Source organism: Leptomonas pyrrhocoris (assembly GCF_001293395.1).
Source record: "Leptomonas pyrrhocoris isolate H10 chromosome Unknown, whole genome shotgun sequence".
Classification (NCBI taxonomy): Eukaryota; Euglenozoa; class Kinetoplastea; order Trypanosomatida; family Trypanosomatidae; genus Leptomonas; species Leptomonas pyrrhocoris.
This window is the reverse complement of record NW_015438358.1, coordinates 1,795,697-1,815,093: the sequence shown is the minus strand read 5'-3', so window position 1 is coordinate 1,815,093 and position 19,397 is coordinate 1,795,697. Positions and strand designations below refer to the sequence as shown.

Here is a 19,397-nt window from a genome sequence, read left to right as displayed (position 1 = left end):
TGGAGCGTCAAGCAGCAGCAGCAGCAGCAGCAGCAGGAGCGCCAGCGACAGCTCCAATTCCTCCTCCTCTGGGAGTGGATGGAGCTCAAGCAGCAGCAGCAGCAGCAGCAGCAGGAGCGCCAGCGACAGCTCCAATTCCTCCTCCTCTGGGAGTGGATGGAGCTCAAGCAGCAGCAGCAGCTCCAATGGCTTGGTTTCTTCTTCCAGCGACTCAACCATCATTTTCACCGGCGTGGTGACGCGCAGGTTGACGGTGGTGTGCAGCGGCGTTGCTCAGCACAGCGTAGTTCAAATTATCAAAACGTTCTGCGCGAAGAAGGGTGCCGACGCCACCGTAACGCGTGTCGATGGCGACGGCGAGGTGAAGAGCGAGAAAGACCACTTGCGGCGTGTCGCGGCCCTTGTCAGTGCGGCAGGCAGCGACAACCACCGCAATTTTGTCTCCGTCACGACGGATGGGGCGGTGCTGGACGCTTTCGTGAGGGCTGCGAACGACGGCCGCATTGAGGGCATCGTGCTGGTTGAAGAGTGGCCGGAGAGGAACACAAAGGCTGGAAAGGCGTGGATTGCCGGTCTCGTGATCGGCATTGCGGCCTCCGTCGTGGCGGAGGTGCTCATCGTGATTCAGGTTGTGTTTAGCCGGCAGCACCGCCGAGAGCGCAGCTCAGCGTATACCTCAGCGGGCGGGTACGAGGATCTGGAGATGCAGCACGCACACAGCTACGGAGGAGGCAACACAAGCGTGCCGCCTGTCGCGCCGTCCCTCCCGTTGCGTGACCGTCGCGCCCAATGGTAAAACGAAAAGGAATTACCAAGACGCAACCAAGGAGCTATATGGGTACGTGCATTGCGCGCTTGCGAGGGTGCCATGGGCAGTGGCATCACTGGTTAGCTGAGCGTTCCCCATCTGCTGAGCTTGGAAAGGTTGCACATGTCGTCATTGTCCTGCTTTCATTAAGGCTTTCTTCTCTTCCGCTTTTCGTAAACGATGTTTACGGATATATATTTTTCCCCGTTTCTGTTCTCTGTATTGTTTACTTATTTCCTTTTCTTGATTGCGTGGTTTTCTTTTCGAGTTTTGCCAAGGCACTTTGTGTGTTGTGGAGGATGCCTTGACAAGGTCTACATATGCTTTTCATTGATACATGTTCCTTTCCTTCAAAAAAAAAAGGCGCGGCGCCCTTCGCCTCCTCTACGCTGTTGATGCCCTCCGCTACTGTCCTCCTTTCGTTGCTTCGTTGCCTTTTTGTTTCGTCTTCTGTGTGCGTGCGTGTGCCCGCGGTGGCAGCAGGTGACGTATTTGACCGCTAGCGGAGGCCATGCGAAGACGCGTAAATTTGTTTTTCTTCTTCATTGATGACTCCGCGGACTGGGATTCTTGCCGGAGAAGCAAAGCGTGCGGATCTCTTCCGTTTGATGGCTCCTTCTCCCTCTTCTCCCGTCGCTTCTCATTTCCGCATTCTTGATGCATGCTTTTCGTGCAAAGGTATACCAGTACCGGGGCGCTCTTTCCTGCCTTCACAGCACCTCCTACATCCGCTTTCCTTTGTTGTTAACATTGAGCGTGCTTCGAACGCGCATGCCCGTTTCTTCCCCACCGGCGTCGACGTGTGAGGACACGTACGTGTCGCCGCCGTTGTCGGACGCGGCGCGAGCGCTGCTTGGCGACTTCGAGGACAAATTCGTGGAAGTGGGCACCTGCGCCAGCACGGGGAAGCGCGTCACGATTTGCTACAACGCCTTTGGCGACCCCTCGCATCCCTGCCTGCTGCTCGTCCAGGGCATCGGCACCTCCCTCCTCGGCTACTCCCTGCAGTTCGTCCAGCACTTCGTCGACAAGGGCTACTATGTGATTCGGTACGACAACCGCGATGCAGGGCTGTCCACCCACTTCGACGAGTTTGGGTCGCCGGCGCTGATCCGGCTTGGGCTGCCGGAGTGGCTCTCCGTCGGCGAGCGCCTTCCTTACAACTTGTACGACATCATGGCAGACGGCATTGGGTTGTTGGATGCGCTGCACATCTCCAAGGCGCACTGCTTTGGCATGAGCATGGGCGGTATGCTGGTGCAGCTCATGGCGATCCACCACCCAGATCGCGTGCTCAGCCTCAACATCCTCTGCTCGCACGCAGGCGGCCGCGACAAGACGGACCCGAATCTGCTTCACTACGCGCGCTTTCTGAAGCGGCCGCGCAGCCAGAGCGCGATCGACCGCGCGGACCACATGATCTGGTTCATCAACTACCTCAGTCAAGGCGCCTACCTGCTGCACATGGACGCGGTGCGGCAGTACATTCTGTACTCGTACGAGCGCAACGGCGTGCACGACGACCGCGGGATGCCCCGGCAGGCGGCGGCGGTAATGCGGGCACCGAGTCGCGTAGAGGGACTGAAGAAGGTCCAATGTCCCACGTTGGTGATGCACGGCGGCGCGGACCCGCTTATCCCAGTGGCGAACGGGCACCACCTGGCCGACGTGATTCCGGCGGCCAAGCTGGTCATCTTCCCAAAGCTAGGGCACGACTTTCCCTTGACGCTGATGCCGTTCTTCCAAGACGAGATCGTGCTCAACATGAGCTACGCAACTGTCAAACATGAGCTATAGAGTTATTTCGCAGTATTGGAGAAGCGGTAGACAAAATGATCTCTTTCGTTTCTTCCTTCCCAAGATAGAAGAAGATGGCGAGCACAAATCATTGCGGCTCTCACGACCGCTGCGGTCTCCCCGTGCACGGACGGCTCGCACCACAGTGCTCAAACCCACGAGCGCATCGAAGCGCTTTGCCGCTTCTTTTTTTTTCTCTATTTTCCTTCTCATTCGATATTGTTCTTTGCATTTCACGATGAAATTATTATTTTGCAAGGCATTCGTGGGTTTCTCCTCGTTGCGCATCTGCGTGTTTAGCCGGTCTCAGCAGCTTTCCTACACTGGAGGTGATGACCCACGACAACTGAAAACCAAAAGTGCGTCTTCTTGTCGTGCCTAGTTTCGGCCCTGCCTGTAGCAGCTCCCCCATTTCTAGTAGAAAAGCGTCAACTTACACGACGGCAATCCCATGCAACACTCTAGCGACCAAATGCACGCACCAGACGTGATACAAGACCACGTGTCGTACACCATTTTACGCTCCCTGGCATTTACGTCCAGAGCTGCACTTCGCAGATTTCCGTCTCTCCCCTTTCCTTTCCTTTCCTTCTCTTCTGCCACCCCGAGGCAGAGGTGGCTCGCTCTCTGGTTCCCGTTGCTTCCTACGGTGGAGGCAAGCGTACCGCGAATTCTGAGGAAGCACCTCCGACGAGCAGCAAAAAAGCGCGACATGAAAACACGCCGGGGCGCGCAAATAATCTACAGACACACTCATATCTATATACAAAACATCTCACCGGGTCGACGTGTACCGGCAACAAACGACACCTTCGACACAAACACAGCACTGTCGCTGGACTCGTGAGCGCCGAAATGAGCACCATCGGCCTGCGACGGCGCTATTGCCACCGACCGCGGGACATCCGGCCGAGTAGCGATCGGAAACCCGTCTCATGGCAGGGCCTGGCCCGCCGAGTAGGCGGAGGACCGCGGGCCAGCTGGCGGAGGAGCGATCGCGAACCCGAACAGCGATCGCAAACCCGGCTAGCGGTCGCGGGCGCAGCTAGAGGCAGGGCCTGGCCCGCCGAGCAGGCGGAGGACCGCGGGCCAGCTGGCGGAGGAGCGATCGCGAGCCCGAGCAGCGGTCGCAAACCCGGCTAGCGGTCGCGGGCGCAGCTAGAGGCAGGGCCTGGCCCGCCAAGTAGGCGGGTGGCCGCGGACCAGCTGGCCGCACAACCGAGGTGAATAACGAAAGAAAACAGCAACAACAAACAGAAATTCTTGGAAGTGTGATTTCGCACACCCACACGCGTGAATCTGCTCTCTGCGAGGTAACTCTAGCATCAGTGCGTCTCCGATGGATCGTAGGGGTAGGAGCGGCTGCTGCTTTTAATGAGCTCATCTCCCATTAGGTGCCACGTAGTGCACAGCAGCAGGAAGTAATGTCCGCTACCTTTTAGCTGAGAGGACATCGTTGCTGCACAATTCTTGGACATGTATTTCCTCTCATCTTTTCCCTTTCGTTCGCCTCTTTATTTACCGTTGCGTGTTTACTGGCACAGTTGTTTTCACTCTACGTGTTTCGTCAAACTTGGGGTTTCCAGAGGAAGAGAGAAAGAAAGTCCTTCGTTTTTCTCGGTTTCTCTTGCGTTACTCTTCGACCACCTGCCGCTTCTTAGACAAATCAACGGTAGCAGCTGTTCACAGACAGAACCTTCCGGTTAATCCATCACATTATTGCTTTTTCTTTTTGCGTGTGCGTGTGTGTGTCCGTTGGACGTACGTAGACAACTGAAGCGCGCACCGCAGCATTACACCTCCTTCACTTTGTCTTCGGTTTCCGTTCATTAACCCGTTTTTCTCTCACATCCCCTCTTCACAGACTTCACCACCGTTACTTGCGTTGTGTCAAAGTTCGTCTCTCTTTTTTCTTGTTGTTGTTTCCTGCCGTTTCTTATCCGTCTCTTCCCTAACTCTCGGTGGGCGCATCATCAGCGTACCAATTAATTCCACCTTACATCATCTTTTATTATTATTATTTTCTCCGTGTTGTGAATTACGTGCGCTTCTTAGATTCCACTCCGTTGTTTCATCTTTTCGTTTTCCTTGTTTCCTCCTCACGCCGTTGCCACTCCCTAACGATTCACGGGTGCTGCGTTGTCGTGCGCTTTTCTTTCTGTACCTCTATCAATCTCGGTAAGGCGCAAACGTATTACAGAACGTGTGCTGGAAAGGCTGCACAAGCAATTTCTTTCGTATATATTCCCCCCCCCCCTCCTTCTCCCTCTGGTCATTTGGGTCTCTGTGCACTTCGCGAACGCAAGGGTGCGGCGGTATCGGAAGTAGTTCAGCTAAAGTTGTGCCCGCCGTTACTAGTACTGTTTTTCTTTCCGTTGCCTCCCACGTGCTTTCTGCGCTGCCTGTGCTGTTCGTTTCGCACCTACCGCTCGCACCACGCTAGCTGCTGCTTCCGCTACGCACACAGTGTCCCGCTGACTTTTCTCTTCTTCGTCTTCTTTGGCTCTGCGGCTTCTAATTTTGGAAGCTGCACCGCACGTACGCGCACGTCAACATGAGGAGAAACGACCGGCAAAACAACAACCGACCGCGGCGACGAGGCAGAGGAAACTTTGGCGGAGACGCCCCGCAACCCTTTCCGCCGTCAGCCTTTCCTCCCTCCGTCTTTCCGCCGCCGCCGCCGCCGCCGCCTCCACCGCCGCCCTTCTCGGCCTCCCAGCCGCCGCCACCGCCGATGCTGGACCGCAGTCGCTACATCAGGCCACGACAGGTCCCGGTGGAGTCGTTGCCGTTCGTGTACGACCCGTACGGCGGCCTGCCGCGCAGAGAGGATTTGGACCCCTACAACACCTCACAGCCGCCACCACGCCCCGCGCACCTTTCTGGCATGCAGCCATCATCGACCACCATGTCCTTTCGCGATGTGGTGCTCAGCATGCAGTCGTGGGGCGCGCAGTGGCCGGAGGCGACAGAGACGAGTGTGAAGCGGTGGGCACGACGCGCACTGCGTGCGGAGGGGCCGATCTTAGCGCGGCGGGGCGATCGGCCGTTGCATCCGCCACCAGCGGCGTCCTCCTCTGCTCCTGCGCAGGAGGAGCCGCCGCACGAGCGCGACGAAGTCGTCCACGAGGGAGGAACGTCAACGTCTGCCGGGGAAAATGCGCCGGATGAAACGAAGTCCCCAACGTCGCCGGAGGGTGGTGCGCAGAACCCGCGGCAACCGCAGCGCCATCCTTAACGCAGTCGGCGGGGAAAAAAAAGAACACCGGGTCGGGGCAACTTCATGTGAAAGGCACTCGAATAAAATGAATTCCGTCGTGGTGAGGGTCCCCACGATTCAACCAGTAAAAACTCTTCCCCTTTTCAGAACCGCCTTTGAGACGAGTAGCATGCGTCCAGTACCGTTTGAGCAGAGAAAGAAAACACGAAGATGGAAAACGATGAAAGAGTCCCCTTGCCTGTGGGCTGACAGCAGTGCGTGTTCTCGTTGGTAGAGCTCAAGCGTGCCTCCCGCACAGTTTGACTCTGCTGTGAGAATTGAAGGTTGAGTGTGTTGTACGCGCGTCCCGAGAAGAGGTAGAAGGGAAAGGGGGCGTTGGGAATGCGCAGGCGGGGGAGCGTGCGCTGCGAAGGAAGGCAACAGCTCGTTTGCTCCGTCCATCACGTGGAAAGAGGGGAGAAGAGAAGAGAAAAGTCAGCGAGGAGAGCGGAGGATGCGAGGAACGTACGGGAGCATCTAAAAAGAGAGCAAAGGCAAAGACCATCAATAAAAGAATGAGGGAAAAAAAGGACGCGCCCATCGGTAACCAAAGCGCCGCACCGCCCGGTGCCGCGTTGTTTGTGCGGCGGCATCGACACGAAAAGCTCTCATTTTGATTTGTCTCGCCGTAAGGTGAAAAGTGCATCCTTTGTCTTCAACTTCACATGACTAACCCAAGGAGCAGAACGGAGCAAAAGTATAAAAAAAGGAACCGAAATCGATCTCACCGCGAAGGGGAGGACCGTCGTCGTCGGCTTCTCCCCTCGCACACACGTCACGGCAACCACCTACACAAGACAGGTGCGTGAAAGCTGTCGCCTTACACGGCCGCTACCGCATAGTGCGAGACAGCCTATTGTGCGTAGGTGGCTTTTGGGGTGGACAACGCTCAGCAGCGCCCTTCACCCGCTCTCTGCCACTCAAAAGGGAAGCCGTACAACCCGAGCGCACCCTGCCTCTCCCCCCTAAAGGAAAACAAAAACAAGAAGATGCACGTGTGATTGCTACGCTCCACAATTCCCTTCACTCCTCGCTCTTGCTTCGCTTCTCCCCACTCATCCAGCATCAGCCAGAATGACCCCAAGCCCAGGCCGTTGCTCCTTACATCGGACACACCCACACCTCTTTCGCCTCTCACGCTTCATGGATGTGTCACCAAAGAAGTCACGCGTCCTCACGGCCTCGATCGCATCATAAAGTCCGCGAACGACTGCTTTTCGAGCAGCAAATCGCGCCTCGCCTCCGCCTTCGGTCTCGCTGTGGGTGATTTGTTCACCACCACCTCGAGAAACGCAGGGCCGTCGCACTGGCGCAGTTCGGCGAGGGCAGACACGAGGTCGCCTAGCTCCACAACCGGCTCATCCCGCACCGCAAAGTAGCCGCACGCCGTGGCGACGCCGGTCAGCGAGACGTCCAAGGCGGCCGTGGACTGGCCCCCTGCTGACGCGTAGACGCCATCGTTTACCACGATGTGCTTCAAGTTGCGCAGCAGACCCGCGCCCGTTTTGGCGTCCTTCAGCGCGTTGAGACCCCCCACTGTCGCCATCCCATTCAGGTGCGTGAGTGCCGCGCCGTCGCCTTCGAGGCACACGACTTGTTGCCCAGGCCGCGACACGGCGACGCCCACCGCCACCCCGCACGTGTGGCCGACCGAGTCCGCGAGCAGGAAATCCTGCGACGCACCGGCAGACGCCGCCTCGGCACGTTGGCCGCGAGCTCGACGGAGGGCGGCCTGCACGCTGCCGCAGCCGCACACAAACGCGTCCGTCGCGTTAAACTGCCGGCAGACCTGATCGACGACGTTGTCGAGCTCCAGTGGCGCCGGCGGCAGCGGATCGGCGTCGGGCCGGTGCGGCGTGTACTCTTCCAACGTGTCGGGCTCAACGAGAATCGCAAAGGGCGTTTTCTCGTTGCTCATGTGATAGTACGCTTTGTCCATCACCACGTCCCAGTTCATTTCGATGTCAGCGCTGTCGCCGATGATGGAGAAAGGGATGTCCACGGCGGTAAGGCAGTGCTCCGTCATGCGGCCCTGCGCCACCAACCCAGGCATCGCCTCCTCGTCGCTCGTCTCTGGCTTGCCGCGCCAGCTGATGAGCATGAGGCAAGGCAGACGATACGCATCCTGGTTAAAAAGCGTGAGCACCGGGTTCATCGCGTCACCCAGTCCGCCATTTTGCATGAGCACGCAGGGGGTGCGCAGTGTGGACAGGTAGTGGCCCGCCGCCATGGCCATGGCATTACCGCTGTTCGTTGCCGTAACGTACTCCCCCGTGTTGGTGTGGTCAGACAGGTAAGCGGTGAGGTGGCGCAGATGATAGTCAGGGCAGCCAAAGAAGGCTCCCGTGCCGCGCCTCTTGAGCGAATCGACGACTAACTGCGGCGAAAGTTTCTTGCTTGCTTGCAGCAAAGGGCTTCGACGGCGGAGCATTGCAACTACGGTGTATATGTGTTAGTGCTGTGTTGTAAACAGTGTTTTTTTGGATGCCGTTGCGGCGGAAAGGAGAAGGAAAAAGTTGAGGCGACGCAGGAGGAAACGACGAAAGGGAAGAAGAACTCACCACGCCTGATGCGTCGAAGTTGAGGTCGAAAGAACCAATGAAAAGCGTAACGTGGAAACCACAAAAAAAACTTTGGCGGTTGTGCTCGTTTATGGAACACAACGCCACCGGGATAAAACAAAACAGGAGAGAAGAAAGGAGAGAGAGAGAACGGTGACTCGCAAAGAATTCGACCTGCATGGACGAACGCTCCGGCAGACCCAAAGATGGGGGAACGAGACGCAAAGATGGGGTTTTCCGCTTCGTGCGCACGACGGGCTTCAGAGAAACATCTAACGCTTTCAGCACAAAAGCGCACGTGCAACAGGACAGCAAAGTGAAGCGATGCCATGCGTGCACAACAGGAGAGAGAAAAAAAAAAGAGAGAAAGAGAGACCTCACGGGTGCGGCAAAAGGCGCTCGCTATGGAAAGGCGGCGTTCCTCTCACGCAAAGGTGAGGAGAAAGCTGGATGGCACCTGCGCATGGCGGCATTGCCCTGCAAGCAGCAAAAGCCCTTTTGGCGTGGCCACGACAGCTGGTGTGTAGCGCCAGTGCGGAAAGCTTCCAGTGTCGACCGCCGGCAAAGCAGCTCGCACGCGCACCTCACCACTGCCGTCGTGGGGCGAAAAGCCAATCATCCGCACGCGATCGTCGCCCTCAGCGACGTTCTTACCTCCCACAAACACCGCGCAGGTGCGGCGCGGCGCTGAAGGCAAGACAACGGCACCGCCAGCGTGTCCGTTTGAGTGCGGCAGAAGGTCCCGCTCCTCGCCGGCCACCACCGCAACCGGTGTCCACGCCTCCGTGTCGATGTCGCACTTCCAGACATCCGCGAAGCTCTGCACGGCCCCTTCCACAAAGTGAGCGCCGCCGTACACGACAAACGTGGTGGGAGAGGTGAAGACCAAGCTGAGGGAAAGGAGTCGAGGTGCGGGGCAGACTGACGACGCGGTGAGGGCACGCCACACCCCGGTGCGCACGTCGCACACGTACAGGTCGTTTGTCTGCTCCTGCGTGGCGGTCTCGCCGCCAAAGAGGAAGAGCCGGCCGTCACGCCCGCCCGCACCGTGGCGTGCACGCGGAGTGGGCACATCGCCAGTGGTCGTCACTTCCCTCACACCAATCGTAGTCGGCGTCCAGATCCCCGTTTCATCTCCCTCGCCGCACAGAGTAACGGCGTAAAGCGCATTGCACAGGTTCATGTCACCGTCAAACCCGCCAAACAGGTACGCCGTCGATGCGTTGCCCATCGCGGTGTCATGCTGTGCTCCCGCGACACACAGCGCAATTTCTACAGTCGTAAGAGACGCCCCATCGCGCTCAAACACGTCCACTATCGGCAGCTCTCTCCATTGCAGGGCGGGGAGTAGCGACGCGGGCGCCACGAGGGGCACCGCAGAAACGACGCCTTTTGTGTACCCCCCGCACACCACAATCCACGACGACAACGATGACTGTACGCCGCCATCGGCCGAAGACGTCAGAACTGTGGCGCAGTGGCCCTCACGCCGGTTCAGGCGATCCACCACGTGATCTTCGTCCTCATCATCGCTGCAGGAGGGCGGGTGGAGAGCGCTGCCGTCGTCATCGAGCAAAGGGCACTCCACCCACTGCATTTTGACATCGTCCATTGTGTGTGTGTGTGCATGTGTCTCTGTGATGCTGAGTCGAAAAACGAAGTCAAATGATGTGGGTCCTACATCATTATCACCGGTGCGACGGACAACTTCTACATGGCAGACGCAGACTGTCTTCCTGATGGCCCCCACTTCTCGCAGACGTTCTACAACACCGTCGGCGCGGTCATCGGCAACGTTGCCGGTCTCTTAGGTGTGTACATGTTCTCGCGCGTCTTCTCGAAGCAGAGCTACCGTGTAACGTTGATTATCACCACGCTGGTCCAGGTTTTTGCAAGCGTGTTTGACGTCATTTTAAACGACAGGGGCGGGCTGCTACCTGGGGGTCCGGCCTGCCCGAGAACGTGGTATATCCACCCAGGGAAGCCCCCGCACATCAGCCAAATGGCCTGGTCCGCCGTATCAGAAGGTACGCGGGCAGTACACCGGCGGTGGCTGTACGAGCTGCGCGCACTACCGGCCGACCTACTGAGCAGGCGCAATTTGGCTGCGGCAGTGGTAGAGTTTGTACGCCGCATCGCGGTGACAAGACAATGGAAATGGTCGACCACCGCGAAGGCCCTGGCGTCCGTCAGTGGTGCGCTGCAACAACTGCCCCTCTACACCAATCAACGCGAACCGATACATCTCAACCGCTACCCGGAATGGCAGAAGACAGTGGCCGCCGCGCAGCGTTTCGACCGGGAGAGTGTCGCGGCTCCGCCGTCCCCTATCACTCAGGAACAAAAGGACGCGGCGCAACGGAACTCACTACGGCAGCGCGATCAGGAAGCTTCTCTGTTCCTCGAAATGATGTGGGCATTTGCGGCTCGCGCGGGCGATTTACGGACTCTGCAGTGCAGGGATGTACGCTTCACGGGGGAGGAACCGCCACCATTTGTGGACGGAGGTGTGACAATATGGCCAGATCGGTATGGCGTAGTCCTGACAATGAGACGCGGCAAAGGGGCACGGTTCCGAGGGCCGTATTCTGTTCCGTCAACCCTGCCGCGCGAATCGGCGCTGATTCTCGCGCACCTCCTCCGCAGCCGGCGACCTACGCAGCACCTGTTTGCTCGACCGACCGAAATCACCGACACCATCCGCACGGCCCTGCGCCGCGAGAACCCTTTGGCAGCACTACCGTCAGTACGCAAGGGCGCGCTACGCTGCATGGCGGCGAACGGAATGGCAGAGCACGAACTGATGATCATGTCAGGTCACCGACGCGCCGACACACTCCACAGGTACCTGGGCTATGGCCACCAACTCACGACGGAGGCCGCAACCGCGCAGGCCAACGCCAGCGCGGCCCTTTACGAACTGAACAGTTCGGCCTAACCGCACCTACAACGCAAGACTTAGCTGTCGACCCCACGGAGGTATATCGAGAGATTCAGCGCCTCAAGGGCGCCCACAACGCACCGCCGTTACCTCCACCAGGACAATGGCCGCTACACCTCAAGAAGACAACTCCGCTGAACTGGAACGCAGTTTGCGACATGACAACTACCAAGCCAGAAACACGGGCTTTCCTCGGACGAGTGGGGATGTTTTTCACGCCTGAGCACTTCACCGGCTTTAGGACATCGAGGACAATTAAGAAATGCCACTTGCCGATGGCAGATATCGACCGAGCAGTGGAGATGGGGAAGATGGAACTGTGCCCCGCAGCCGACAACATCGAGGGTAAGCACCTCCCAGAAGGAGTACACGGCGTTAACGTTTTCGCAGTACCGGAAATGAAGGGCAGGAGACGACTCATCACCGAACCGCACCTAAACGCGTGCCTCCAGACGAGCGACATGCCGAAAGTCCAGTACCCAACGCGCCTAGAGCGAAGGCAGAGTTTGCGGAACAAGCGGTACATGCTTCAAGTGGATTTCGAAGCGTACTATGACGCCACCCCGCTCCCTGGTGAGTTGCGAAACTTCTTTGTCTTTCGCGCCCGCAACGGCGCCTACTTCCGTCTCTGCACGCTGCCTACAGAAGCACGGTGGAGTGTCGCAGTGGGTCAGGGTATTACGTCAACAATAGTCGACGTCGATACACCAGTAACGATCATGACTATGATTGACAATATCTTGATTGCAGCGGACGAAGGACAGGAAGAGGACTTTTTGTCGGCTGTCCGCAGGATTATGGCGCGTATACGCGGCGCCAACCTTCTCACATCGCCCGATCGCGAATCCTTGGCAACCATGGACGACGCGTCATTGTTGTCGTTGGCTAAGGAACCGAACACCTTTCTCGGGGAAGAGTATAGGTGGAACGGTAGCGAGCGCTTAGTGCGCAACTCGGCGAAGAGTGTGGCGAAGTTGATCGTCGCGTTACGAAAGCCCGCCTTCACAATTCGGTCCTTTGCGTCGGTTGTGTCGCTCATGTTTTACATGTTGCACACCACACTGATCAACCCTGCACGAGCTTGGAGCCCCCTTGGTGCACAACCCGTGGCAACCCATCGCCAGGGAACGCTCCGCCACGTACTCGGAAGACGACTACGACGTGGTGTGCTTCACGGATGCCTCCTTAGGCGGGTGGGGCGCGTACGCCCACAAACACCTGCGCAACACGTCAAGGGAGGCAGGCTCCGTCGGACCACTCGATGACGCTGAGAGCATCACCGCATATCAGCAGATTTGGGTGAATGAGCTCGAGCAGACACGGTGGCCACGGGCACGTGCACCCCTTCGGGGCCGCGACTCCGCGGAAACCGACGATCGACCGTATTTCATGGCAAAGCACTCGGCGCACGCTGAACCGCGCGCAGCTTAGTTGATGCTGCGGCAACTCGTCGCGGAAGGTTTACCGGACGGTGCGAAGGTAGCGCTGGTAACGGTCCGTTTTCCCATTTTACACGCCCAAAAGCAACTCAACGGTTTCGGAGGGATAGGCCGAGGGCTGTCTCTGAACAAACTGTACGAGTACGCCTATGACGTGTTCTACGAACGAGGGATCAGCGTTGTCTTTTTCTGCATCGCCGGACCAATGAACCCCGCGGATACGTTGTCGAGGAACTTTGGGGATTGCGAGCCGCGGCAGTGTGGGAGCCCGGCTCGCACGGCCGTAAACGATGTGGCCTTGACTTTGCTCTGCAACACGCTTCTCTCCGCTCTGTGAAGGAAAGGCAGAAGTGCAGGACGGCGGGCACCGTAAGGGAGCGGACAGGTGGAGTACTATGGGGGAGTCGGTGTCATGCCACCGTAAATCTTGCAGCGGATGAAGTGCGACCGTCGGGAGTGACGAAGTAGCATGCGCGTGTGCCGTCCGTTTGAGGGCGAACACAATCGAGGTTCCGCCCCACTAGCGCCCCTTAAACGCCGCCCACGTACTTCCCTGATGCTGCGAAGCAGCGTTTTGTCAACCGCTTCCTCTCCTCTTCATTCCTCTTCCCTCCTCTATCCTTTGCAGCAGATGTGTTGCCAAGAAAGCCTCATTAGGCCAGCTATTACTAAATTGCTATCCTACACTTTATTGACGCTGTCGAAGCCATCGAGAGGAAACGAGAGAAGAGTTTTGGGTTGGGACGTTGGTGTTGATTTTCCATAGCGCTCGCAAAGCCATGCAAGGTGGTGCAGGGAAGACTTAGAAAAAGAAGAGCAACGCGACATGCTCAATCCGTAAGACCAACGCGGAACGGCAAAAGCCAAGTCAGATGCAGACGAGGAACAAACTTCTCAAAAACGCAGCAGTGCCCGTTATCTTTTCTGTTTGCACGGCTGCTACTTGAAGCAGCGATGCATTCGCTTTTCCCTCAACGTTGCATGCCCTCTCGGCTCTCCGTAGTGGAAGAATAATATAAACGCGTGAAAGGGCGTGACATCGTCGTGACAAGACAGCTTCACTCCTGACTACTGCTCTCCACGTCGTCGACCAGAAAACTCTCCGCAAGAAGGGCGATGGCGGCGTGCAGGTCCCGCCTCGAGACATCGCCTGTGGAGCAGGCCGTCTCGTAAAGCAGTTTAACGGCTGTGCACGCAAAAGGTGAATGAAGAAGTCCCTCACCGGCCACCGCTTCTGTCCTTACCGCACCTGCCGCTTTTGAGTCAATCGTAGTGCTACCGTTGCCGAAGCGGTCTGCATGAACGTCGTTTGCGCTATACGGCGTAGCGTTCTCTGTTGCGTGGTGCCTGCAATGCTGCGCAGTGCGTCGCACAAGCTGAAACGGCAGCTGATCGGTTCCGAGACGCACTCTCGCGCCATCACCTCCTCGCGCCTGCGATTGGGTCAGCTGTGCATCCAGCTCCAAGCCACGCGCCGAGGCGAGCGCAGAAGAAGACGCGGCGGATGCTGAGGCTGTGTCGCCCAGCTCTATCCCGTCCTCGCCAACCTCGGCTCCTTTCGGGCCACCCTCCGCAACACCTGCGGCGCTCGGCATCAGCAACGGCGTCTCCAGTTCCCAACGCCATTGCGTAAACGCTCCCTGCAACTCGTGGCAGAGGTTTGCCAGCGACGATTCCGTCTGTAACGTGGCGCGGCACCACCGGGACAGCCGCTGCTGATACTCTGCCTGCGCGTAACGCTCGTCCAGCAGCACCACCGCGCCGTAATCGCGAGCGTGCCGCAGGCAACGGCCCAGCGCCTGATTGACTGCCCGCACGGCATCCGACGTGTACCACGCAGGGCCGCTGAACACACGCTGCGCGGCCACTTTCCATGACTTGAGCGGCTGTAGCGGGACACCAAGGCAGATGACGAGTCGCGCCATGTTATCGGTGAAGTCGATGCCTTCGCTCACCTTTCCGCGGTAGACGGAGAAGAGGAGTGCTGTTCCTCCGCAAGGGCCCTGCGTGCGGCACTCAAATTCACGCAAAACCTGTGTAAGCGCCTCTGCCGTGCGCGGCTCGAGAAACAGCGGGATGGGCGGTGCGTCGGACTGCCAGCCACGCTCCTGGGCAGAGATATGGAGCAGCTCTCGCGTGATCTTGGCGAGGCTGTGCAGCACCGCGTAGTTGGGAACGAAGAAAAGAACTCCACCACCGTTGCTGCTGCTCCGCTGCACCGTGAGTGCCAGCTGCACCACACAGCGTGCTACAATTTTTAGAAAGGACGGGTCTGACAGCGAGGCGTAAGTGCACCGCAATGGCACGGTGGCGCTCGAGGTGGCAGAGGACGGGAGACAGGTAAGCGCGGTGAGCCTGTGCTGCGAGTCGGGCACAACGTGCAGCCCTTCAAGCCCCCGCCACTGTGAAGGTGTGAGTCCTAAATCTTGTGTGAGCTGAGTAAAAGGGGCCAGAGTGCCAGACGCGAGCACGACGCGGTGCACCGATCGCAGGAGGTGGTGAAACGCAAGGCTTCCGTCGAGGCAGCGGACTTCGACGACGGTACGAGACGCGCCAGAGGTGCCTCCGGACACCGGAAGCGAGCAGCGCGCGGAGCCAGATCGGTCATCGCCGCCTCTCCTATCTGTCGTCTCTTCCCGATGTGCTGTCGTTGAGGTCGCGGCCGGTGCAGCCCCTTCCGCCGGCGAGTCGCTCCGCACCTTCAGCACAAAGCCGCACGACTTTGGAAGGAAAAATCGCAGCAGCAGCAGCCACCGTTTCAGCATCGAGAGACCGAATACGGAAAAAAGAAAAGGGTTGAAGGTGACACCGAGGGACATGATCACGCCGTAGGAGCGCTGGAAAAGGTCTAGAGAACTCAGCGCAGGCGATCCACCACGCGCGTCCGCTTGTCGGTTCAGCGTACGCATAAAGGCTTCCATGTCGCTGCGCAGGTGATGCTCCAACACCGCCCCTTGGATGTACGCTGCATCCGCCCCTCCTTCTCTGCCCGTGTCCCGAGGACGCTTTTCGCCACGGTGACTGACCGAACTGGTTGTCGCATACGCGGCGGCACCGGCACGCTCAGCGCCTGCCACCTTGTCCACGAAAGCGCTGATGGACTGGAAAAGGGTGTGGAGAAAGGAGAAGATTTCCACCAACGTGTAGGAGCCGAGGTGCAGCTCGCGCGGGTACTGCAGCGTTGCAACGCCCTCACTGTGACTTGCGCCCGACCCTAAAGTCGGCGTCGCTGCCGGGTGAGCAAGGGCATGGCTATTTGACAGGAGAGGCCCCAGTTCTGAGAGAATCAAGTCCAGTACACCACGCGGACACTCCAGCGACAGCGCATCTTGACACACGGCCGGCACGTTGTGTGCCTCGTCAAAGACAACGATGGCGTTGTTCTTCAGCGCGGCTTCCATTTTCGTTTCATGGCGAATCAGCGGATCTAGCAGGTATGGATACGTGCAGAAGTTGATGTCCGCAAAGAACACCAAGTCACGCGCGGCGTAGTAGGGGCACATATTCCGCGCAGCGCCCTCCAGAACGAGGTCCTCCATGTCCCAGATCAGTCCGCGCTGGTGGCCGATAGCGCCGCCAATGGCGCTGCAGGACAGCTCGTCGCACTTCTCCGCCATCTCGCACAGGCCCATCGACACCAGCTTGTCGCAGACTTCGCCAAGGTTGTTGCCTTCGACGGGGAGGGTGTGGTTTGCCTTTGCCTGGAGCACCTTAGGATGAATGCAGTAGTGCTCACGACTGCCGAGAATGTTCATGCGGATTGCACCGGAGGCGCCGTGCAGGTGACGCAGCTCCCGCACCGCCTGTCGCAGCTGCGCATGCGTGCGGGTGACGTAGTAAACCGTGCACGGCGGCGGGAGAAAGCGTCGGCGCAGCTCCTGCGAGCCGGTTACGTCCAGCTCTGCGCGGATCTTCCGCTGAGAGTTGACAGAGAACTGCTTGAAGAAGGAACGCGGAACGGTCCAACCGGCATCGGCCCCATCTTCGGTGTTGTCGGAGTCGCTGTCGTCGCCACCAGCATCGTTCCCGGCCACAGACGTCGCTGCGTGTCCATCGGTTGCCGCCCGTCCTTTGCCTCTCGAGGAGTTTTTGTTGCCGCTGCTGCCGCCCCTTTTCTTGCTCTTCTGGGTCTGTGCCGCGTGCTGCCACGGCGGCCTGCGGGCGTGCACAAAGGTGGCCGCCTCCCCCGGGGTCATGCGCTTCAATTCCTGCTGATACCGCAGCACGCCGGACAGCAGTGCCATGGTCTTGCCGCACCCCGTTGGCACCTCCGTAATCGCGACAGGGACGACGTGCGGCTTGCAGGATTTCAACACATTCGCAACTGTGGCGCACATCTCCTGTTGCACGGGATAAGGGGTGAAGGGCAGAGCAAGGCTGGCGGAGAGTGATGGAGAGGGTGAGACGGTGATGGACGCACTAGAGCTCTGCGACGCTGCGGCTGTGAAGGAGGTTGCTGAGCCTACTGCTGCTGCCCCTGTTGTGGCGGGTGAGGCCGTTGCGGGCACACGAGAAGCACCGTCGTCTCTGACGTTCACCTCGGCGACCGACGCACGCAAACCGGGGGGCCGCGTGCGGTGGCGGGTTCGATTCTTCGTTCCTTCACCGTGATGAGCGAGGTCCGTGGAGACAGCAGCGTCACTATCTGACAGGTTCGACAAGGAGCTTTGGATCTTGGGTACGGCATCGTTTCCTGTAGGAGCTGTTCGTGTCTCCTGTACGTTGGAGACATTTCTTTGTCTCTCCACCTCCTCTTCCCACTGCTGGTGACGGAGAAGGACATCCTTGAGGAGTGATCCCATAAGCAACGAGCAGCCGGTAGACAGCGGATCAACGAAAATGGAGGTATCTCACCTTACTGCAAAAACACTTATTGTCAAAGAAGGATCAAGGGTGCTACGAACGGAGTGAAAGGGGGAAAAAAAAGGAATAGCAACAATAGGAATAACAACTGTGCGTCTATGGAGTGTATATGTAGCTTTGTATGTGTGTGCGAAGATCTACCAAAAGTCTGGTGGTGGTCCATTCAAAAAGGGCAAACGGCCACACATTTTCTATTGTGTTGCGGTGCGGGCGCGGAGGATTTCTCTGTGCAGAAGTGCGCGTCAACTACAACGGAAAGGCAGACGTTGAAGAGAGAGAAGAGAAGAGGTCATTGAGCCTACACACATCCCTTGGAGAACAAATCAAGAAAGCGGAGAATAGATGGTGCCCCTCCCCTAGCATACGAAATTGTCGTGTGGTGCCTGCCACTGTGTAAAAACACGTCCCACAGCAGTGCTCCAAAGTAGCCAATCACGTTCCCTTCACGATTCCTATTATCCAACACAACTTCTGGTACAGCGAAAAGGAAACTAAAAAAGACTCTCCGTTGCAGCTCTCCGCATCACCCTCACAACACAACCACAGAAACTCCGCACGCTGCCTTCCAGTAGCCTCCGTTGTGGGAAACACACATAGGGCAACGCTTCTTCGCAATTATTTCCCCTCACCAGGGAGTTTATGGCGGCGATGGGCCCCATTGGCTGCCCCACCTCGAGTCGTTACGCCACACCGAGTCGCCCGCAGACCCGCGCAGCGAGCTCACGCCAACGTCGCTCACGTATTGCGACGTCTCGGTACTCACCGACAATCTCGTCGGAGACGGCGACGGTGGCCGCTGCGCTGTCCCACCGCCCCATGACGCGGTGCGCTCCGCACCAATGGGTCCACTTACCTTAACGTCGTCTTGATGCAAGTAGGCACCGTAGTCGCCTCTCTGCTGAGACCATGAGGTGGCACGAACAGGTGTCACTCCATGATTGATTCGCCATCCACTCTCCTGCTGTTGCCGCTGCTCATGGCGAGGAAGGAAGCCACGGTCGTCAGCGGCACCCACGGGTTGTGGCAGCGGAGAAGCAGGCGCGGGTGGAGCCGCTGATCTAACACTGCGGACGTCGAAGTCCGTCTCACCAGGGAGACGAGTGGGAAATGCGTGCATCTGCAGCGCCAGCTTTCGTCGTGACAGCTCACGCGCGAGCATCGCTGATCGCTCCACCTCCCCCGCCGCGAGAGCTAACTGCATGAGATGAATCAGCTCGTTCGTGGATAGAGAAGCCACATCTGTCGGACTCACACCCTCGTGCCACCATGGAAAGAGCTTTGCGGAAACGAATTGCAGCAGGCGACCGATCATCGTCATCGGCACGCGGTTGTAGACGCCGTGGAATTTGCTGAGACGCGCTGCAGCTTCTTCTTCCGGCGACTGCGCCCACGAAGAGGAGAGAAACTTCTGGAGAGACAGCTTGGTCGGTTTGCCCCTCTCCGCTGGTCCGCAGCCCGGTGCGGGCGGTGGCTGGTGCGTCATAACATGTGCCGCCAGTGTGGAAATGTAGGCGTTGTCCGTCCTCTGCCACAGAAGGGGGTCATACGCGGGGGCGTCGTCCCGCGGCGTGCGATGGCGACCGACTGCAGCCGCTGGTGATGGCGACGACGCGGGTCCCCACGCCTGTGTGGCGCCGTCGGCAAAAGGGGGACTGTACATGCCGCGGTGTCTGGCCAGAAAAAGAAGAAAAGAAGATGTAGTCGTCCGCGTCAAGTACGAGAAGAATCC

At 58.4% G+C, this 19,397-nt stretch overlaps 10 protein-coding genes across 11 annotated transcripts in view; 6 read left to right on the top strand and 4 right to left on the bottom strand.

Annotated features, from left to right (window-relative positions):
* Positions 1-507, top strand: part of ABB37_01649 (hypothetical protein) — a gene marked incomplete at its 3' end in the record, with an annotated part of 1,834 nt that extends 1,327 nt beyond the window's left edge. The window contains exon 1 of the mRNA XM_015798235.1: positions 1-507. This exon is cut by the window's left edge and continues 1,327 nt beyond it. Coding sequence (XP_015663755.1) covers positions 79-507 — 429 coding nt within the window. The 5' untranslated portion in view covers positions 1-78.
* Positions 508-1,465: 958 nt separating this feature from the next.
* ABB37_01648 (putative mitochondrial hydrolase, alpha/beta fold family) lies at positions 1,466-2,605 on the top strand (the record flags this gene model as incomplete). Its single annotated transcript, XM_015798234.1, has 1 exon — positions 1,466-2,605. One exon carries the CDS (start codon positions 1,466-1,468, stop codon positions 2,603-2,605), a length of 1,140 nt encoding a protein of 379 aa, XP_015663754.1.
* Positions 2,606-3,217: 612 nt separating this feature from the next.
* Positions 3,218-3,748, top strand: ABB37_01647 (hypothetical protein; the record flags this gene model as incomplete). Of its 2 annotated transcripts, none has more annotated exons than XM_015798233.1 (1): positions 3,218-3,748. In XM_015798233.1, exon 1 carries the CDS (start codon positions 3,461-3,463, stop codon positions 3,746-3,748), a length of 288 nt encoding a protein of 95 aa, XP_015663753.1. In that variant the 5' UTR covers positions 3,218-3,460. The 2 variants fall into 2 exon arrangements, with proteins under 2 accessions (XP_015663753.1, XP_015663752.1); XM_015798232.1 differs by having other exon boundaries at positions 3,260-3,748.
* Positions 3,749-4,148: 400 nt separating this feature from the next.
* Positions 4,149-5,843, top strand: ABB37_01646 (hypothetical protein; the record flags this gene model as incomplete). The annotated part of the gene is made up of 1 exon (XM_015798231.1): positions 4,149-5,843. The coding sequence occupies exon 1, from the start codon at positions 5,340-5,342 to the stop codon at positions 5,841-5,843; it is 504 nt and encodes a 167-aa protein (XP_015663751.1). The 5' UTR covers positions 4,149-5,339.
* A 1,195-nt stretch (positions 5,844-7,038) lies between these two features.
* Positions 7,039-8,497, bottom strand: ABB37_01645 (phosphonopyruvate decarboxylase-like protein; the record flags this gene model as incomplete). The annotated part of the gene is made up of 1 exon (XM_015798230.1): positions 7,039-8,497. Exon 1 carries the CDS (start codon positions 8,293-8,295, stop codon positions 7,039-7,041), a length of 1,257 nt encoding a protein of 418 aa, XP_015663750.1. The 5' UTR covers positions 8,296-8,497.
* A 352-nt stretch (positions 8,498-8,849) lies between these two features.
* ABB37_01644 (hypothetical protein) lies at positions 8,850-10,070 on the bottom strand (the record flags this gene model as incomplete). The annotated part of the gene is made up of 1 exon (XM_015798229.1): positions 8,850-10,070. The coding sequence occupies exon 1, from the start codon at positions 10,035-10,037 to the stop codon at positions 8,850-8,852; it is 1,188 nt and encodes a 395-aa protein (XP_015663749.1). The 5' UTR covers positions 10,038-10,070.
* Positions 10,071-10,139: 69 nt separating this feature from the next.
* ABB37_01643 (TATE DNA Transposon) lies at positions 10,140-11,363 on the top strand (the record flags this gene model as incomplete). Its single annotated transcript, XM_015798228.1, has 1 exon — positions 10,140-11,363. The coding sequence occupies one exon, from the start codon at positions 10,140-10,142 to the stop codon at positions 11,361-11,363; it is 1,224 nt and encodes a 407-aa protein (XP_015663748.1).
* A 209-nt stretch (positions 11,364-11,572) lies between these two features.
* Positions 11,573-12,631, top strand: ABB37_01642 (TATE DNA transposon; the record flags this gene model as incomplete). Its single annotated transcript, XM_015798227.1, has 1 exon — positions 11,573-12,631. The coding sequence occupies one exon, from the start codon at positions 11,573-11,575 to the stop codon at positions 12,629-12,631; it is 1,059 nt and encodes a 352-aa protein (XP_015663747.1).
* Positions 12,632-13,863: 1,232 nt separating this feature from the next.
* Positions 13,864-17,916, bottom strand: ABB37_01641 (putative mitochondrial Helicase-like protein; the record flags this gene model as incomplete). Its single annotated transcript, XM_015798226.1, has 1 exon — positions 13,864-17,916. The coding sequence occupies exon 1, from the start codon at positions 17,605-17,607 to the stop codon at positions 13,864-13,866; it is 3,744 nt and encodes a 1,247-aa protein (XP_015663746.1). The 5' UTR covers positions 17,608-17,916.
* Positions 17,917-18,305: 389 nt separating this feature from the next.
* Positions 18,306-19,328, bottom strand: ABB37_01640 (hypothetical protein; the record flags this gene model as incomplete). The annotated part of the gene is made up of 1 exon (XM_015798225.1): positions 18,306-19,328. The coding sequence occupies one exon, from the start codon at positions 19,326-19,328 to the stop codon at positions 18,306-18,308; it is 1,023 nt and encodes a 340-aa protein (XP_015663745.1).
* Positions 19,329-19,397: the final 69 nt, after the last annotated feature.